Source organism: Caretta caretta, chromosome 2 (genome assembly GCF_965140235.1).
Source record: "Caretta caretta isolate rCarCar2 chromosome 2, rCarCar1.hap1, whole genome shotgun sequence".
Lineage (NCBI taxonomy): Eukaryota > Metazoa > Chordata > Testudines > Cheloniidae > Caretta > Caretta caretta.
The window spans coordinates 187,354,785-187,372,556 of record NC_134207.1 but is presented as its reverse complement, the minus strand read 5'-3'; the positions used below and the strand labels follow the sequence as shown (position 1 = coordinate 187,372,556).

Below are 17,772 nucleotides of genomic sequence, written 5' to 3'. Positions count from 1 at the left end.
GGGAGTGGGGGAGGGAGGCAAACTGCAGCGAGTACCCATTCCTCACCGTGCGTAAGACCCAACAGTCTGACGTAATGGTGGACCACGCACGGGAGAAACGGGACAGGCGGTTCAGGAAACAAAGGGACAGATCCGGTAATTGGTCTGGTACGCTGTCCTCGAGCGCACCTTCAAAAGCCTGGCTTAGTGCCCGGCTGGGGTTTGTGCTGGCCTTGGTTCTGGCCCGGCACATTATTGTTACTATTGTTGTCGCGCCGTCGCCTCTTTCCCTGCCTCACCTACAGTAAGGCTCATGCCTATGGCAAGGCTGGTACTGGCATTGAGGGGGAAGCTGTGGCTTAAAGGGCTTCCTCTGGGTAGCCGGGGTGTGCATACCCAACAACTTAAGCGTAGCTCGCGAGTCCTTGAGGCTATGCAGCCTCGTGTCTGTCTGGTCAGAGAAGAGCCCGGACCCTTTGAAGGGGAAGTCCTGGAGTGTATTCTGGATCTTGGGGGCAGGCCTGACTCCTGGAGCCACGCCAAGCACCACATGACCACCTCTGACGCAACTGTTCTAGCCGCGGCGTCTGCCGAATCCAGGGAGGCCTGGAGAGAGGTCTTGGGTACTGCCTTGCCCTCATCCACCAGGGCCACGAGCTCCTGTTGGGAACCTTGCGGGAGGGTGTCCTTAAACTTCCCCACTACCGCCCAGGAGTTGAAATTGTGCCTGTTGAGGATGGCTTGCTGGTTCGCAATCCTCAACTGAAGGTCCCCAGATGAGTACACCTTTCTGCCAAAAAGGTCCAGATGTTTCGCCTCTTTGGTCTTAGGGGCCGGGGCCTGCTGTCAATGGCACTCCCTTTTGTTTACTGCTGAGACCACTAGGGAGCATGGACTCGGGTGGCAGAACAGGAACTCATAGCCCTTAGATGGGGCAAAGTATTTACACTCCGCTCCTTTGGCCGTTGGAGCGCTGGAGGCCGGGGTCAGCCATATAGTCTTATAGTTGGACTGAATGGTCTTAATGACCGGGAGTGCTATACTGGATGGACGTTCGGGGCTCAAAATGTCCACCTTGGGGTCCTCCTGCTCAACAGTCTCCTTGGCCTGCAACCCCAAGTTTTGGGCGTTGCAGCAATTCCTGGTGGGATCTATGGTCTATCAGCAGAGGGCCAGACACCTCTGTACCTGCCACCGCCTCATTGCGGGAAGATGAGGAGGTTAGCTGCTGCTCGACCCCCTCTGGTTGGTCCTCCTGCTCCCCTTCTCCCGTGGGAGGGGCCTCCGGCTCAGGCCAGGGCGGGAGTCCATGGGATGGCACTGGGCTCGGTGCTGGTCTCTCCGGTTTATGCTGGAGGCCTGGATACTGTAGCCTCCGGCACCCTCTGGCGTCGGTGCGGGGACCAGGACCGCTGCACTGAGTAACTTGCCCTGGATGGGGCATCTTGATACTCCTGATTGGCCCTTCTGGACCCCCTGGGCACTATGGCCTGGCGTCCCCCATTGGGGTTGCCAGCTCCCCTGAGGGTCCCTGCTGTCTGGGGCCCGGTGCAAGAAGCTATAGCGGCCGGAGTCGGTGCTGGACTGCAGCAATGCCAATCGCGAAGGCCATGGCGGTGCCAATGATCGGCGCCCACGGGAGAACGAGCGTCTCCTGGCTGAGTGGGGGCAGTACCGGTATCCCTGGGACTGGGACCAGGGTTCCCTGGACCGGGATCGTCTGCAGGAGTCCTCTGGCGAAAGCCGTCTCAACTCCTCCCGGTGCCGGTCTCTGGGTGGTGCCGGAGAGCGGCATGGTCTTTCCGGTGCTTCTTCGTGGCGACTCACTGCCAGTGCTGCAACCTCCTTCTGGGCCGCTGGCAAGTATGAGTCCGCGGAGTCGGCGCTCGACTGGGACCAACTCCGGGAGCAGTGCCAGAACGGTGTCCTCGAGAGGCACACCATTGCTGGCTTACCCCTCGATGGCACCCGAGGCATGGGTGCCAGAGGGTTCTCCCCATACAGGAGGGGGCTCGATGCCGACAGCTCGATGAGGTCCTTTGCAGCCTCAAAAGGTGGGGCTTGTGCTGCCGAGACCGCCAGTTTCAGGCCAGTACCGCGGCCTTCCCGCTCTTATCGCGCTCGGGGCCTTGGGAAGTGCCGGCCTCCTGTGCAGGGAACCACCGCGCCTTCCTTTTGGCTGCACCGGGGGCCGCACTGGGGAGGACGAGCAGTGCCAGGGCCTAGCCTGGTGCTCTGGGGCCGACAGTTTACGGTGCTTAGCCGGTGCCAGGTCTCTCAACAGCTCTGGGGCACTACGCACCAAGGAAGCTTGAGCCGGCGTCGGGCACTCCAGGTCCAGTAGCTGAAATGCGGTCTCCATCAACAGTTGCTTTAGACTAAAGTCTCTTTCTTTCCTTGTCCTTGGCTTAAACGCCCTTGCAAATCCTACACAGTTCAGTTTGATGTCCATCCCCAGGGCAACGTAGACACGAGTCGTGGGGGTCACTAACTGGCATAGGTTTGCGGCACGTGGTGCAAGCCTTGAAACCGTGGGCCTGCGGCATGCCCTGCGGTCTGGGGCGGGTGCTGGAGGCCTCCAAGCACCTAATGACTTAAGTGTCCACAATAGGTATGTTAACGAACTGTTAACAGCTACTCTAAAGGCTAAGGGACTGCTCTTCTACAAGAGAGAGCGAGGGAGAGAGAGACGTTCCAATGCCACCACGGATGGTAAGAAGGAACTGGAGGGGGTCAGGCCGGCGGGGGTATATATATATATGCGCGGCACAGTGGCACCACTCGGGGGGCCCCGCTGGCCCGACGGGAGCTGCTAAGGGAAAAAGTTTCCAATGGACGTGAACAAGCACTCGAAGAAGAACCTATGTAACAGGAGCTGTGGTACTTATCCTGTAGGTGAAAGGTTCTGATTTCACTCCTGTTGACACTCTTGTGAACGGACTATAGTTCAGGAAAAGAGACTACAGTTTCAATAGTTATTGTCATATGGTCATTTCACCTCTTTGCCATAGGCGTAGTTTGACTTCTACGTTGCGGGCGGGGGTTGCAGCATGCAGAGAGCACCCATCTGATACTACCCTCCATTCTTCTTGGCTCTGTGCGCTGTTCCTGCTTTGAGGGCCAGTGCATGGGGTGCGGAGGTAAAGCCATGTTTCAGTCTCCCCTTCCTTCTCTGCATCCCCAGAGGAGTTAGCAAGGGAGCAATCACGGGGGCTGGAATCATATCTGGTGCTTGTAAAATCTGTATAAAGGGTCCTCCTTGTGCCCTCCCCATCTATTTGGTAAAGGCCAAATAGATGCCGGTTCTATTAAACTACGTAAGGCAACAAAGTTCAGTGTTCAGAAATCAAAGTCATCTTCTGGAATTCTACTGCTCAGGGACACAGCAAGGCTGAAAACCGGAAAAAGCTTTTAAAACCTATATTGTTAAAAGCTATTTGAAGCAAAGCTGTTCTAGGAATGAAGAATATGAATAGATACACCTCTACTGATTCAACAGCCAGTTAGTTACCAGTGTGTTTGACTTGGCATTTTTCCAATATAGGAAATGAATTACACAGAAGGCGCTTTGTAAACACAAGTTAACAGAACTTTAATTTTATCTGCAAGACCTATGACACATACAGTCCATATACTAAATCCTCTTGTAATAGGAGACAGAAGAATGAGGTTTAAAAAAAAAAAAAAAACCACTTGCTTTTTATGGTCTAGCTTGACCCTGAATTCCACATAGTGCAAGATCCTGAGAAACACAAATAGGGTGAGACGACACTGGTAAAAATGCCTGTGCCCCATCCACATTAGCATTTCCACCAGCCCTAGGCCAATTTTCTGAAAATTGCCAGCACACACAAGGCCTTTCACTAACCATATGTGTGGCTATTTCTCAAGTGGAGTAAGCAGAGTAGTCAGAAATCTCTTCAGAGCACTAGCCCTTCCTACACAGAGTCTAATAATTCCTCTGTTTAGAAGTGCAAAAGTAAAAATGGCAATGATCGGGAAAACCGGCTTCAGCACTCCTAGCCACAGTTGAAAAACTGTGATAGAGTACTTAGAACTGAAGGATAAATTTCATTTCATAATGTCTTCATACTGACAAATTCCATTTAGCAGGAACACCCACCCAGCATAGCATCTTGAAACCATAGAGGATCAGAGTTTCATTTACCCTCTGGCAGTGTAAATAGCCTAATGTACATAATAATCAGGCCCCTGTAAGCTCCTCTGTCTGGGTCGTGTCCCTTTCCCCCACCCCCACTGTGGACACTAATGGAAAAATGGTATATGGAAAAATGATTTTAAAAAATACTAGTACCCAGTTTTGACAAGGTCTTTTCCCAGTGTTAGCACTGCTGCAGCTGCACTAATTCTAAACCAGGGTGCCAAAAATTCCCACTGGAAACACACCAGTTAGTATATCTACCTAAGTTATTTAGAGCAGTGGTTCTCACATGTGCCAGTGGTCTAAAAAAGGTTCTAGCATAAACGAGAAGCCTACACATTTGAAAGACAAGGTGGTCCCACCATACCATCAAGTTTCAATTGTGCAGGCATCACTTCAAGTTGAGTGCCTTTATATTCCTCCCAGAGTTCCCTTGTACACATATGCCTGTTTGCATTGTTTCACAGAAAATAAAGCTAGTCTACTAACATGTCTCTTTGTTGGGCATCTCTTTGAGCTAATTTCAGCCATGATCAAATTTGCTGATGACACTAAAATAGAGGAAGGGTAGCCAAATAAAACAAAAAACATCCCACCAACACAAAATGAGCTGGAGAGATTCAAGCTGTAGGAATAGCAGACAATGATAGGATATATGGTATGAATAATTACTGAGTTCTATAACATATATGAGAAAATAGACTGCACAGATACAAAATGGGTGGAAGTAACCAATTATATACTCAACACTGAGTGAGGTTATTTTCATCTGGTCACCTTAAACATTGTTCAGTTATTACATTTTCATATAATCACTCACTAGAAGGTGTGGGAACAGGATTGGGAGCTTCTGAGAGAAGATGACATTAAAATGTTTAAGAACTACTGATTAGGAGCCTGCTACAAGAAGTTACAAAAGAGCATTACAGCAGAGAATGCAAAAGATATTTACGAAGCTTCAGTGAAACTAGACAACTTGTCCAGCCAGCGAAGACTTACACAGTTCCTATATAAAGCATGATGAATTAATATTGGAAAAATATTGGAAAAATCTGCATTCAAGTCATTTTAATAAATAACGAAGGGGGGGCAGAATCAAAGCAGACCCCTGATTATTTTTATTTTGTGTATGCACAGGTTTTACATGGGTTACAATAGTGCTACATTCTTCTTCAAATGACACACGAACCTAAAAAAACGAGGAGTCTGGTGGCACCTTAAAGACTAACAGATTTATTTGGGCATAAGCTTTCTTTCGTGGGAAAGCTTATGCCCAAATAAATCTGTTAGTCTTTAAGGTGCCACCAGACTCCTCGTTGTTTTTGCGGATATAGACTAACAGTATGCATCAGAGGGGAAAGACAACATGAAACTCATTTGCCCTTCTGAGGCAATGACACTTTCATTAGCTTCAATAAATCAAACCATCCAGCTAAAAATGTTAAGTCTGACTTTGTCATAAATTTCTTACATCTTATAATTTACGCTGCATAGAAATGTGAATAGACAAAACTACATGAAAGAATTAATGGAAGATATTGGCATAATGTGACTGAAAACTATGCAGTATTTGCATCTTTCCTAACTTTAGCCACACTTCCAATAAATACATTAGTTTAAACTGTCATTCTAGTTGTGTATTAGTAAGCTTTTATATTCTGCTGGCAAAGTGGATTTGCAGCCAACAAGCCATCAACCTATTTCAGTTTTTTTAGCTTACATTCTTGTTAGATGATTTCCGCTATATCAGCGTCTACTCTCCTATATTATCTTAAACGGTTCTTGTTCGTTGTTGTCATACAGAGCAAAACAACAATATTTTCAGTGCCAAAGTCAGCTCTCCAAAGTAACTACTGAAATTCCAGTGGAAAAATGTAAAACTCTGTATAGTACAAGCCGGTATGCTGAAACCTACCTCTCCCTATATTATACATATAAAAATAAAATACATTCCATGTGAAAGCTTTAATAAGTTCCCTTTCAAAAAACAAACTTGCTATGTAAAAATCTATTGATCTCTTGATTTTCACAACTGACATTCAGTATTAGCTAATTTGCCAATCTACAAAAGTTTATAAAGGTTTTTATCAATTTCCTATATAAAACTGTATTGTACACGTAACAAAAGGAAATATATTACTATTACACCAAAATTTAAAAAAAAAAAACACAAAACAAAACATCCTCATACGTACCTGTAACCATTTTTGTAACAAAACTCTATACAATGTTAATATGTAAACAGTGTTTTTTGTCTTCTACAGAAAGTATAGAGTTATATCTGACATTTTAAAATCATCATCAGGCTGACAGATCTTGCCAATTATAACTTTTTCAAAAATTAAAACTACATAGAAATAGCCTCAAGAATTGATCTGACTTATTATAAGTTGCAAAATAAGTTGTATTTAAACAAGGCAAAAGCTCCTTATAAGGTGACATTTTGGGAAACTCTTGTGTGTAAATATTATCCCTTTGATCATACTAAGCTCCTTCTCCCAACACTACTCCACCGAACAAAAAAATATTTACTGTATTGTAACATGAGAGACAGAATATAACCCATGTTCATACCCTACACAGTATTGTAACAATCTTTGTACAAAGTATACCTTGTAAGGTATCTTGTGAAAACTCAATTTGCTGGTCAGTACTGTTCTAATGTAAAATACGTACAGCAACATTGTATGTGAAGTTATAAGATTCCCTGTATGATGTTATTAACACACGTTTCAAACCCCACAGTCCTGTTCAGGCAGAAGTCAGGTCTATCCTAAAAAAAGGAAGGAATGTGTGCTTGACTTAATTTGATTACCCTGTATACTGCTTAAATGCAAACAGGAAATTCAAAACACTTGGAAAAAGCCAGCAGGGAACATCCTTCCACATAGACTCTTTGTCTCTTGGGTCTCAGATGGAAATGTTTTTCAAGACGGAGTCAAAACATAAAAAGGAGGGATAAACATCCCAAAGCAGCCTCTCTCTGCCCCTACCCATTGCATTCACTGCACCTGAAGAGACAAAGAAAGCAACCTTTGGACTCCAGGGGAGCGATCTTGACCTAAAGAGTTTGTTCAGTGAGACTGCTGAAAGCATGTGGTGAGAAAACTTTGCTTTGAATCTAACATAGCTTGTTAAGTTAGGCATCTGTAAGCATTTTGTCTTTATTTTTTCTTGTAACCATGTCGGACTTCTATGCCTAATTACATGCACTCACAATATCTCTCTTTAAATCTTGCTTTAGTTAATAAACTTGTTTATTGTTTTATCTAATCCAGTGTGTTCAAGCTGAAGTATCCAGGTAACTCCATTTGGGGTAACAAGTTGTGTGCATAATTAGTCCCTGAAAGGAATAAAGGACTCAGTAGATTTGTACCATCTCGGAGAGGGCTGGGCAATAAAGGACATACATTTCTGGGGGGAAATCTGGGATTGGGGTGCTAGGGTCACCCTGTAGAATAATCCAGGCTGGTAAAAAACGAAGGTGTGCCTGGTTGGCTGTGTGCTGGGAGTGACTTACATGCTGGAGGCTGTTTGTAAGCAGTCCAGACTCAAAGCTACAGCAGCAAAGCATTTTAAATGGCACTCCAGGTTAGAGGGCAGGGGTGACACAGCTACTCATTAGTATGGACTGTACTCTGGTATGTCACACTGCAAAAACCAGCCACAACAATTTAAACCACAAACCAACCGGTAACTTTGCAAGTGATCCCTTAGTTAACAAAAGGTCCGAATTTAATGTCTGGTCACTGAACATTTGTTACAACCAATCTGTGGTAGAGAAATGTGGCTTTATCAGCAGTGCACAAAATGAACAGATCCTGGCTCAGGAAACTAGTTGCTCAGGAATTCTTTGTGAAAGCATGCAAACAGAATTGCACAGCCTCCCCCAAAACATGGAATGTTCCTTAAGCCAGCTAATGGTCAGTTGTGTACTGTGGGAACCCATTTTGCTTTTAGTTTGTGATATTTCTCACTTTCCCATGCCCCATTTTCACAAATAAATGACTATTATTAACCAACAACGGTTATAGACCAACCCCAGAAACAAATCCTCAACCACTACACGACCCCTGAATAAATAGGCTTTGCACAGGGATTCTCCCTGGGGACCAAGGTTCATGGAACCATCTCTTCAGGTTGGGGGAGGATGGGGGAGAGAACTGGAATCACAGCATGGCCATTGCTGCAGCATCTTTCCCAGCTTTTGTACTCTCAGTTCATTAGGATGCAACTGGCCATGCTCAAGTAACCCCTGGCTACTTCCTCATTCCTCTTCTAGCCCACCCTGCACTATCTCTAGCCCTCCCCCGCCTTCATTCTGCAATGGAGTAACCACTAAAATCCTTGGGTACAGCAGAGTCTCCCTGTGTGTGCCCTCCTCATCCTGCCCTTCCTCCACACAGCAGAACCACACCACCACTGTTTGGAAAAGCTGGGCAGGATCTTGCTTATTGATCAGGGGACACAGGTGAACAAGGACAAACACGGGGATGGATTTTAAGCGGCAGGCCACTTTATTAAAACTTCACATCCAAGAAGGGCACTATCTATCCATCTACCCATGCCAGGCATTAGGTGCATCCAGTGCAGGGTTCACAGGGCATTTATCATATAGCCCATACTCGGGGTACCCTCCCTAGTGCCAATGCAAATGTTTCATCTTCCTCTGCTGAATCCTCTCCTTTTCCTCCTCCAAAGGGGAATGAAGATACCAAAGAGGGTTCCTACTCTCCAGATCTCCATTTTTCCATAGACCTGGGGTCCACCAGAGAAATCACATGTCTCTTATTTTCTGGTTGCTGGCTCTTTGGCCTATTATCTGCACTGGACACCAGCCTCAAGTGGCTAAAAATGGTGAAAGAGGTCTGAGAAACCCCAGGCCGGGTTTAATTAAGTGACTGTAGAAAGCAAGAGCCAATCAACTTGCATCTGTCTGGCCAACGAACAAAGGGGTACTCAGTGGGAGGAGGGGTCTATTCCTGTATAAATTCCCCTTTATCCTAAGCTATCCAGCACCTTGGGGTTCCAATCAAGTTTCTCATCCACTAGATCAGTGGGTGTCAGTGCACTCAAAATGAACTAGGATAGTGTGATGATGTATTTCCTCCTTATTTCAGAGAATAGCAACAGGAAATAAAACCACAACAACAATAAAAAGAGGGATTTCTTCTTCAATTTATATAACATACAGGCTGAGTTTCATATCCTTTCTTAAGCAACTTCCTGCTCTTGTGATTCCAGTGAGATGCTGGAAGATAAAAAATGGTATCCGTTTTTCAAGTCAGCATTAGGGCAAGAGAAATTGCATGCAACAAGTATAGATAGGTACTTCAGTCTCTCTTCAAGATAAGCAAGTCATGTTTTCTAGAGAAGCTAAAAAAGAAACATGGATCACACAAAAGGAAATACAGTTGGAAACAATGGGAAAGCTATTGCATCTACCAACTCACATTCCTGCTAGTATATGAGGGAAATTGTCTTTCACACTTAGTTTGCTTTGCTTTGCAAGGGGCTCTTTTTGTTTTTTACTGATTTTGTGTGACTGAAAGCAGAAGTTGAATATTTGGTCAGACAACAGTTTTCGACACAATATACTGTATATTACAGAGTGTGTGAGAGAGAGAGAGCTCGCGCACGCACACTAGCTTACTTCTCCTATTCACTTGCATGAAAAAAATGTATTCAAACACTTTTAAAAAATAAATCAATTATGGTATTTAATCAAATAACTGAATCTGGCTATAATTACAAACCACAATAAATATTCTGTGCTGAATACATCCAGCTTCATAATGTGAAAAATATTTATTATGGATGCTGAAAGGCCAAGTTCCTCCAGTTTGTTCAGTATACATCTTTTTCATTACCCAGACAGGACAATCAAAATGAAAATATATTTTCATAAAATCTTACCTCAGCCTCTCCTCTTCTTTCTTGCGAAGGCTGAAATCTCGTTGGACCACCTGAAGAACATGCTCTGCTTCATCATCTGTCAAACCAGATAGATCCAGTTTCCTCCCCATTATTTGATCTATCCTGGATATAAACAATAAAAAAGTACCTGAAATCATAAAAGGCAACAAAGTACCAAGCGAACAACTTGAAAGCATTGTGTGGACTTCAATGAATTCATAAAATAAAGGACTATTGTGGCCATAACATCAGAGGACACGAGAATCTCTTTGTATTTTATTCTTTTTTAAAACCTCTAACCTGCACAAACATTTAGGGGGATTGTGCACCACAGTTAATTTCATTCATTCCATCCTGATTTCAAATAGGACCTCAAAAGTTATTTTCAAAAATGGGCAAATATTATTTCTATCACTTGGTAAGTGGCAACATTGCTACTCTACCTACAAGTAATATGTTACGGTGACCAAAAAGAAATTTAGAAATTCCAAGAGTTCAAAATCAAATCAACTACATGTAGACTTTGGAAACCAATAAAATACAATTTTATTTCCAAGAAAAGCATCAGATTATTTTAACAATTTCCACTGAGATCCCAATGAAGGAGTGAGATTCATGCTTCTGGAATGCCTTGCCCTATTGGACTAAATACCTCAAGTTACCAGTTTGGTCTTAATCCACCTAGAAATGTTTTTTCAAAAAACTGCCATTCAATAATGTTCCTAACAGAAATCTGACCGACCCTGAACAATTCTGCATCAAAAATACGTGGAAAAAAGGAAAACACTCAGAGTGGAAGATTCACCACAAACCAATGCACTAAATAATTACTAATTTCACTTTAGCCTTGAAGATTGGAAAACAAAGTTGAAGTGTTGAACAAGTAAATCATCAGTATATTTATAGAAACAGAAGAACTGAGACAAAGAGCATCGGACTTACAGGATAATGCCAGACAAGTTAATGAGATCCATTAAGAGCTAAAACTACAGTGTAAAGCCCAACAAAATAATTGGAAGACTTAGAAAAGCATAGGAGTTGAGAAAACATCGAAATAATGGGATTGAGAGAACATAAAACAGGAAAATTCAATAAAATATTTGAGGCCTGGATATGAGAATTTCTGCAAATGGATAGCAACAAAAAAAATCATTAAATTTGAAACAGAAGTACAAAACAGATTCAAATTAAAAATAGGAAGTGTAAAAAACAGATTTGCTGGCAAACAAAGAGCAACAAGGCTGTAAGACCACAACTCCTCTGATCATCAGCACAAAATTTTGGACATGTCTCACGCCAAAACAAAAACTCAAAGGAGGAAAGAAGAGGATCTCATTCATCTAGGATTATGCCATCAATATACATAACAGGAGAGGAGAATTTAAAAATAAAAATTGCATAAACAGCTCCACAATATACAAAATTTGCTCTCCAGTCTAGTCATCCCAAAAATCACCTATGAAAAGAACAAACTCCTCCTCATCACCAGCAGATGTTCAGTTTTCTCTACATGGAATCAAAAATGACCTCAAAACCTGATGAAATAGTTTTACAGCTAAGAAAATATATTGAAATGTATTTACCTAAGGGACTAAATTAGTTTAGAGCTCATTGTCTAAGCACTTTGATTATCCCTATCATGATATTGTCAGTATCCCCCAAGAAGTTATGTAACAGACAGTGGGTGATGGGACAAAAAGGAAATGGTCAAGCATTCTAAAAGCCCTAAACATGAAACAGAGAAGGGGCTGTGAAAAAGGCAATTCCGAGAGCCTGCACCTACCTGTTTGGGAAATGATGGCCCAACAGTCTATGTGTTTTCATTTTTGTTTGTTTTGTTTAATAAATTGGTAAGTTCAACTATCAACACTGGCTCCTGTGAAAATTTTACCAGTAAGGGAACCCAGAAACCATGCATGCTATTCATAGTTTTAATGGAAGCCACAGTATCCAATCATTGAAGATCCATTTTGCATTCTTAATGATTTCATATTAAAATTTACAAAGAACTCTTTGAAATTCTTATGTCTAAAATTTTCAGCAGCTTTGTATCTATTACAAGTTTAAAACCATCTCTTCTAAGAATGTGTATAGCCCAAAGATATATCTGAGCAATACTCTGAACAAATAAAATTATGGCGTGGAATTAAGTGACCTTTGTGTTAGAGCAAGTGGTGAAAATGTGAAACGTGCTACATTTCATCCTGAAATAATTTTCCAAAATAAGATGGCCCGTTTGTTGCCAATACTCAATTGAAAATGCATTTGTTTACACTGTATTTTATCTTCTCCAATTCTTTAGTTTTCAGTTCTTTGAAAGGGAACTTCATATACCTGGAAAGAGAATATCATTTATCTTTTTCTACTTGTTAGGCTATTGCTGAAATTTAATATTCACTAACTAAAATCTCTTATTTTGCCACTCAGAATATAAATAGATGTAATTAATGGTATGCTAGATGAAATCAAAGACGTTGTTAATAGATGTCTGAAATTAGATTACAAATTCTTTGGGTGAGGAACTATTTCTTAATGTGTATCTGTTCCTTACTAGGCACAATGAGGCTGTGATCCTGATTTGGTCCTTGTGCAAAGCAAAGCAAACCCAAACATTTATAAGTTTTAAACAAATGACAGGAAAATTCCTATCAAAAGGACGTTTTAAAAATAAAATTACTAACTTTAATAGGTAATAGAAAATTAGTGCCATGGAAACAAAGGACCGTATATCATCCCTTTTCCCCAACTCTTTCTTCATAGCAGGGGAGGGAATATGTTAAAATAGAGGCAAAATCTTACTAATATACATAGGCAAGAACAGAGACTAACAGTTTGCACCCCTCTACGCATACCAAAACCATTAACACCTGCTGGAAGTTTCAGCAGAAGCTGCAAGAGTTTGCCAGTGGAACGATGGATTATAGAGGGGCTTTTCCCCAGTGCAGCTCCATACCCTCTCCCAGCAGACAACCTTCCCTCTGTCCCAAACACACAACCTGCACAATGAGACACTGAGGCTTTTAGCCCTCTACACCTACCCTAGGAGAAGCGAGTGTCCTCAGCAAAACTTGCTGGCAGCAGTCTGAGGACAGTTCAGTGTAGCAACATGGAGGGGTATGTCCTGTACGCTTTTTCTTTCTGATCTAAGGAGACCCAATGCAGCACTCATCTTAGGACTTTTTATAGTACCCAAAACAATTAAAAAATATGTAAAAAAAACACTTCAAGTGGAGGGCCTCATCTCTGCCCCTGCCAGACAGCAAGTTGAACCGGAACCAGAGAACCAGTTCAAACTGGGGAATTTTGTGGTTTGTTTGTTTTTAAAAACTTGAACCATAACCAAACCCAAACCATAGTTTTGTCCTACCTGCTGAACCAGAACTGAACTGAAAAAGGCCTGCCCCAGTATGAGATTAGGGTTGCCAGGTGTCCGGTTTTCAACCAGAATGTCTGGTAAAAAAGGACCCCAGCGGTTCCGGTCAGCACCACTGACTGGGCTATTAAATGTTCGGTAGGCAGCGCAGCGGTGCTAAGGCAAGCTCCCTGCCTGCCATGGCTCTGCGCGGCTCCTGAAAGCAGTGGCATGACCCTTCTCCGGCTCCTAGACGTAGGGGCAGTCAAGGGACTCTGCACACTCCCCCACCCTGCCCCAAGCACAAGCCATACAGCTCCCATTGGCCAGAAACTGTGGCTGCTGCTGCTTCCGGGAGCTGCTTGAGGTAAGCTCCATCTGGAGCCTGCACCCCTGACCCCCTCTGCGCCCAAACACCCTGTCCCAGCCCTGATCTCCCTCCCGCACCCCAAACCCCATGCCCAGCCCCACCCAGAGCCTGTACCCCTGCCGGAGCCCTCACACACACCCTGTGCCCCAACCCCCTGCCCTAGCCCTGATCCCCCCTCCTGCACCCGAAACTCCTCAGGCCCAGCCTCACCCCAGAGCCCACACCCCCCACTCCCCAGCCCAGATCCCCCTCCCACTCTCCAATCCCCTCAGTTCCCGCCCAGAGCACCCTCCTGCACCCCAAACCCTTCATTCCCAGCCCCACCCCAGAGCCCTCACCCCCCTACACCCTAACCCCATCCCAGCCGGGAACCCCCTCCCACATCCTGAACCCCTCATTTCTGGCCCACCACAGAACCTACACCCCCAGATGAGAACCCATACCCCCTCCCACACCCCAACCCCCTGCCTCAGCGCGGAGCCCCTTCCCATATGCCGAATCCCTCGGATCCACCCCCCAGCCCAGAGCCCCCACACACACCCCAAACCCTTCATCCCGGCCCCACCCCCTCCTGCACCCCAACCCCCTGAGCCAGCCCTGTGAAAATGTGTGAGCGAGTGACGGTGGGGACAACAAGCCACAGAGGAGGGGAATGGAGTAAGCGGGGGGCAAGGCCTCGGATAAGGAGTGAGGCAAGGGGCAGGGCAAGGGCGTTCGGTTTTATGCAAGTAGAAACTTGGCAACCCTAAATGAGATGAGAATAAGACTAGAAGAAGATCAGCCTACAAGAGTAGGGAGGAAGAAGAGAAGCACAGGAGCTGCCTGTATACCACATGAGGCAGCAACGGGGCCAGCGACAGATGAACCATCTCTGAGAGCAGAGCTGGAATGCTCCCTGGTCCCAGAAGTTAACTATTCGCCCCCACCCTCCCAAAAAAAGTAATGGCTCCCCAACCCTTCTCCCCCTTAGACAGGCCTCCTCCGCCCCCATGCCCAAACCCTGGGGAAGCTCCTCCCTCCAATTGCCCCATTTGAGGCAGGGCCCATGCCGCAAACTTATTTCCCCACTGAAGTAGGCCACAGGCTTCACTCCCAACCCCCCACCCTCTAGGGCAATACCTGATACCCATCTCCAACCACCCCACCCCATCCCCGAGCAATTCTCTCTCTTCACCTACTGCAGCTGGTTATGACAGGCTCTGATTAGAGGAGTGAGAACAAGCTCTGCAAAAGTTTGCATGTTAAACGAACTCGCATGGATCGGTGATGACTCAAGATAACCCCTCTCTGAATTGCTTCTCGGCTAAAACACAACCATACTTTATTAGATTCTGGAAATATGCAACTGGGCTGTGCTAATGTCTTTGGTTTATTTATAGTAATTATATTTCTATTGTAATTTATTACAGCAATGGAGAATCATAAGGAGAAAACAACAAAAATCCCATAAGAATGTTCTTCAAATATGACCATGTAAATAAAATAGCTATTTGTCCAGTTCAGAAACCAGAATCGTGTCAGGGAACCATGCTGCCAATCTGGAAAGGCACATTCAAAGACACCACCCTGAGGAGTAATCTGCAATTTCTTGAGGGGAAAAATGACAAAAGGACAACAACAATCCTGACAAACCCACATCAAGAAGTCTACAACAACACAAGATACTTTGGATTCCATGTTCACAACTCAGGCAATTGCAACAACAATTGATTAAGCTACCTTACTGGAGGCTCGCCTAGAATTAGTCACTGTAAAAAGGAGGACTATTGAACCTAATAGAGGATTCAGGATTTTGTGAAATTTTTGTCCCCAGCCCTTCCAGAATGGGGTCAACACTTACATTGAAATGCTGAAGATGGACGAGACAAAGTTACTGCTGTAGCAGCCACCATTCAAGAGGGGGGATCACAAAACAAGTAAAAGGAAGACTAATTTCTTTGAAAGAGGGTTGTGCCACACAATTTGGCTGATCCGTTTTAAGAGAGTAACATTCAGCATATTGTTGCAGGACAAATTGCTCTTCTGACTCTATCACTGAAAGAGATCAAGGAAAGATGCATCTCTTGAATATTTAAAATCAATGATTCTTAAAGTTGTTGGTATGTATGGAATCACTCCTAAGCGTATATGTAGCATTACAACAGATAATGGAGAAAACATAGTGAAAGCAGTGAAGTTAACAACTGAGGACCAGGAAATGGAAGAAGAACAACAACAAATTCAGGTGAAGGATAAATTATTTATTCTTTGGGGAAGAAATTCAAGAAGAAGATACGGAGCAAGATTGGAATGATTTGACTCCTATGGTTGAAGCAGCTAGCCTTAATATATGTGCTGAGGCCATGGGTGTAACATTGAAGGGAATTTTCTATTTTGCCTACACCTTGTAGTTGAAGACTCTCTGAAAAACGTACAATCTCTGGTATAATTCATAAAGCTCAATATGTCTGTAAAAAATGAGAAATCAAACAATATTGGTAGAACTTAGAAAATTTAATTAAATTAAATTTAAAAACCCACTCTTAGTTTGTCCTGCCAAATGGCTCTCAACTTATAATATACTTGAGTGACTCTTGGAGTGCAGGGATTTCTGCCAGGACATGGCCACCTCAAACCATGAGCAGAATGGAGTGTCACTGAAGGCATCACAATTGCACTGAAACCCGCTAAAGTGATAAGATTCTTCAATATGAAAAACTGACCACATGTGACTTTTATGGTGCCTAATTAAAATGCCAACTGGAAACATCAAAAGTCTTTCTTCTCCATTTACTGAATCCTTACTGGCTTCAGTGAGGGGGGGGGGGGGGGGGGAAGAGAGAAAAGAAAAAAATCTGTTTGAAAATTATATCTGTCTCATGTGTATACCTTGATCCTAGATATCAACTCCTACTGTTAGAAAGGGACAAAGTCAAGTCAAAACATGGACAAAATTGGAAATGCTTCAGTCATAAGTAAAAATTAATGTCATAGAATCAATGTCAGAAACCTCTGAAATTGAAAGATTGGATGATGAATCGGAATATCATCTTACAGCTCATGAAATCTCCAAACACAAATATACCTGAATGAAGGAAAGCCCAAATAAGGATTGGGCCAATTCTTGGTCCATTTGCTGATAAGCCACGTCTCAGTAAGAAAGAAAACATATTGAACTGCTGGGAATGTCATAAAGATGGCATGATCAAGCTGTTATCAATTGTCAGAAATTGTATTGGCAGGTTCAGCAACACAGAAGAGTGTTGAAACAACATTTTCAGGCCTGAAATTTATCCTTTCACCACAGAGTTCCAACATGACAGAGCAAATATTAGAAGATGTTATTTTAGTTCATTCAAATAAATTATTTATTTAAAAAATCGTGTTTATTTGACAACAGAAATACTAGGAAAACTCAAAAAATAAATAAATGGTCAAAAATCAAAATAGTTTCAATTTTAAATTAAAAAGGAGAGTTGAAACTTATTTCCACTAAGATTGAAATTTGATTTGAACCAGTAACAACCATTTTTTTGGGGGGTGGCTTGAATATGAACTGAATTTGAACACACCAAATACAACTTGAACACAAACCGAATCACAATAAATACCTGCCTCCAGAGGCCTGAAAACCCCTCTCTCAAAGGAATGAGAAATCAGAACCTCCCCATGATAAGACCCAGTGAATTTCCTAATTAACATTTCACTTCCATAGTTTTTCTGGGGGAAGGCATGAAGTAGTCCAAAAGAAAGTAAAGCTATTATCCAAGCAATTTCAGCAAATGCCAGGAAGAGCCTCTGTGGTAGGGCTTGCAATGTTCTGAGGCACCTACCACAACAGCTAGAAATCAAACAACTTTCACTGCTTTAGAAAAAGCAGACAACAGTCAACAATTTTTTGCCATTTTTGCACCAAATTTTATCTTCAAATATTCATTGCAATGTTTTTGGAAACTTAACCAAATTAGTATTTGAAAGTTTTATATTAGATTCCATCCATAAACCATGACCTGC

At 43.4% G+C, this 17,772-nt stretch overlaps 1 protein-coding gene across 10 annotated transcripts in view; it reads right to left on the bottom strand.

Moving 5' to 3' along the window:
* Nucleotides 1-17,772, bottom strand: part of MYRIP (myosin VIIA and Rab interacting protein) — a 359,689-nt gene that overhangs the window by 319,631 nt on the left and 22,286 nt on the right. For 9 of the 10 annotated variants that reach the window (XR_012667170.1, XR_007355038.2, XR_007355036.2 and 6 more), the window contains one exon: nt 10,058-10,180. Coding sequence is in view for 4 of the 10 variants with exons in the window: in XM_048838874.2 (XP_048694831.1) it covers nt 10,058-10,167 (110 nt within the window). In the remaining 6 variants the exon portion in view is untranslated. Of the gene's footprint in view, nt 1-10,057; nt 10,199-17,772 lie in introns of those variants that run through there. The other variant, XM_048838875.2, reaches the window with a different exon arrangement.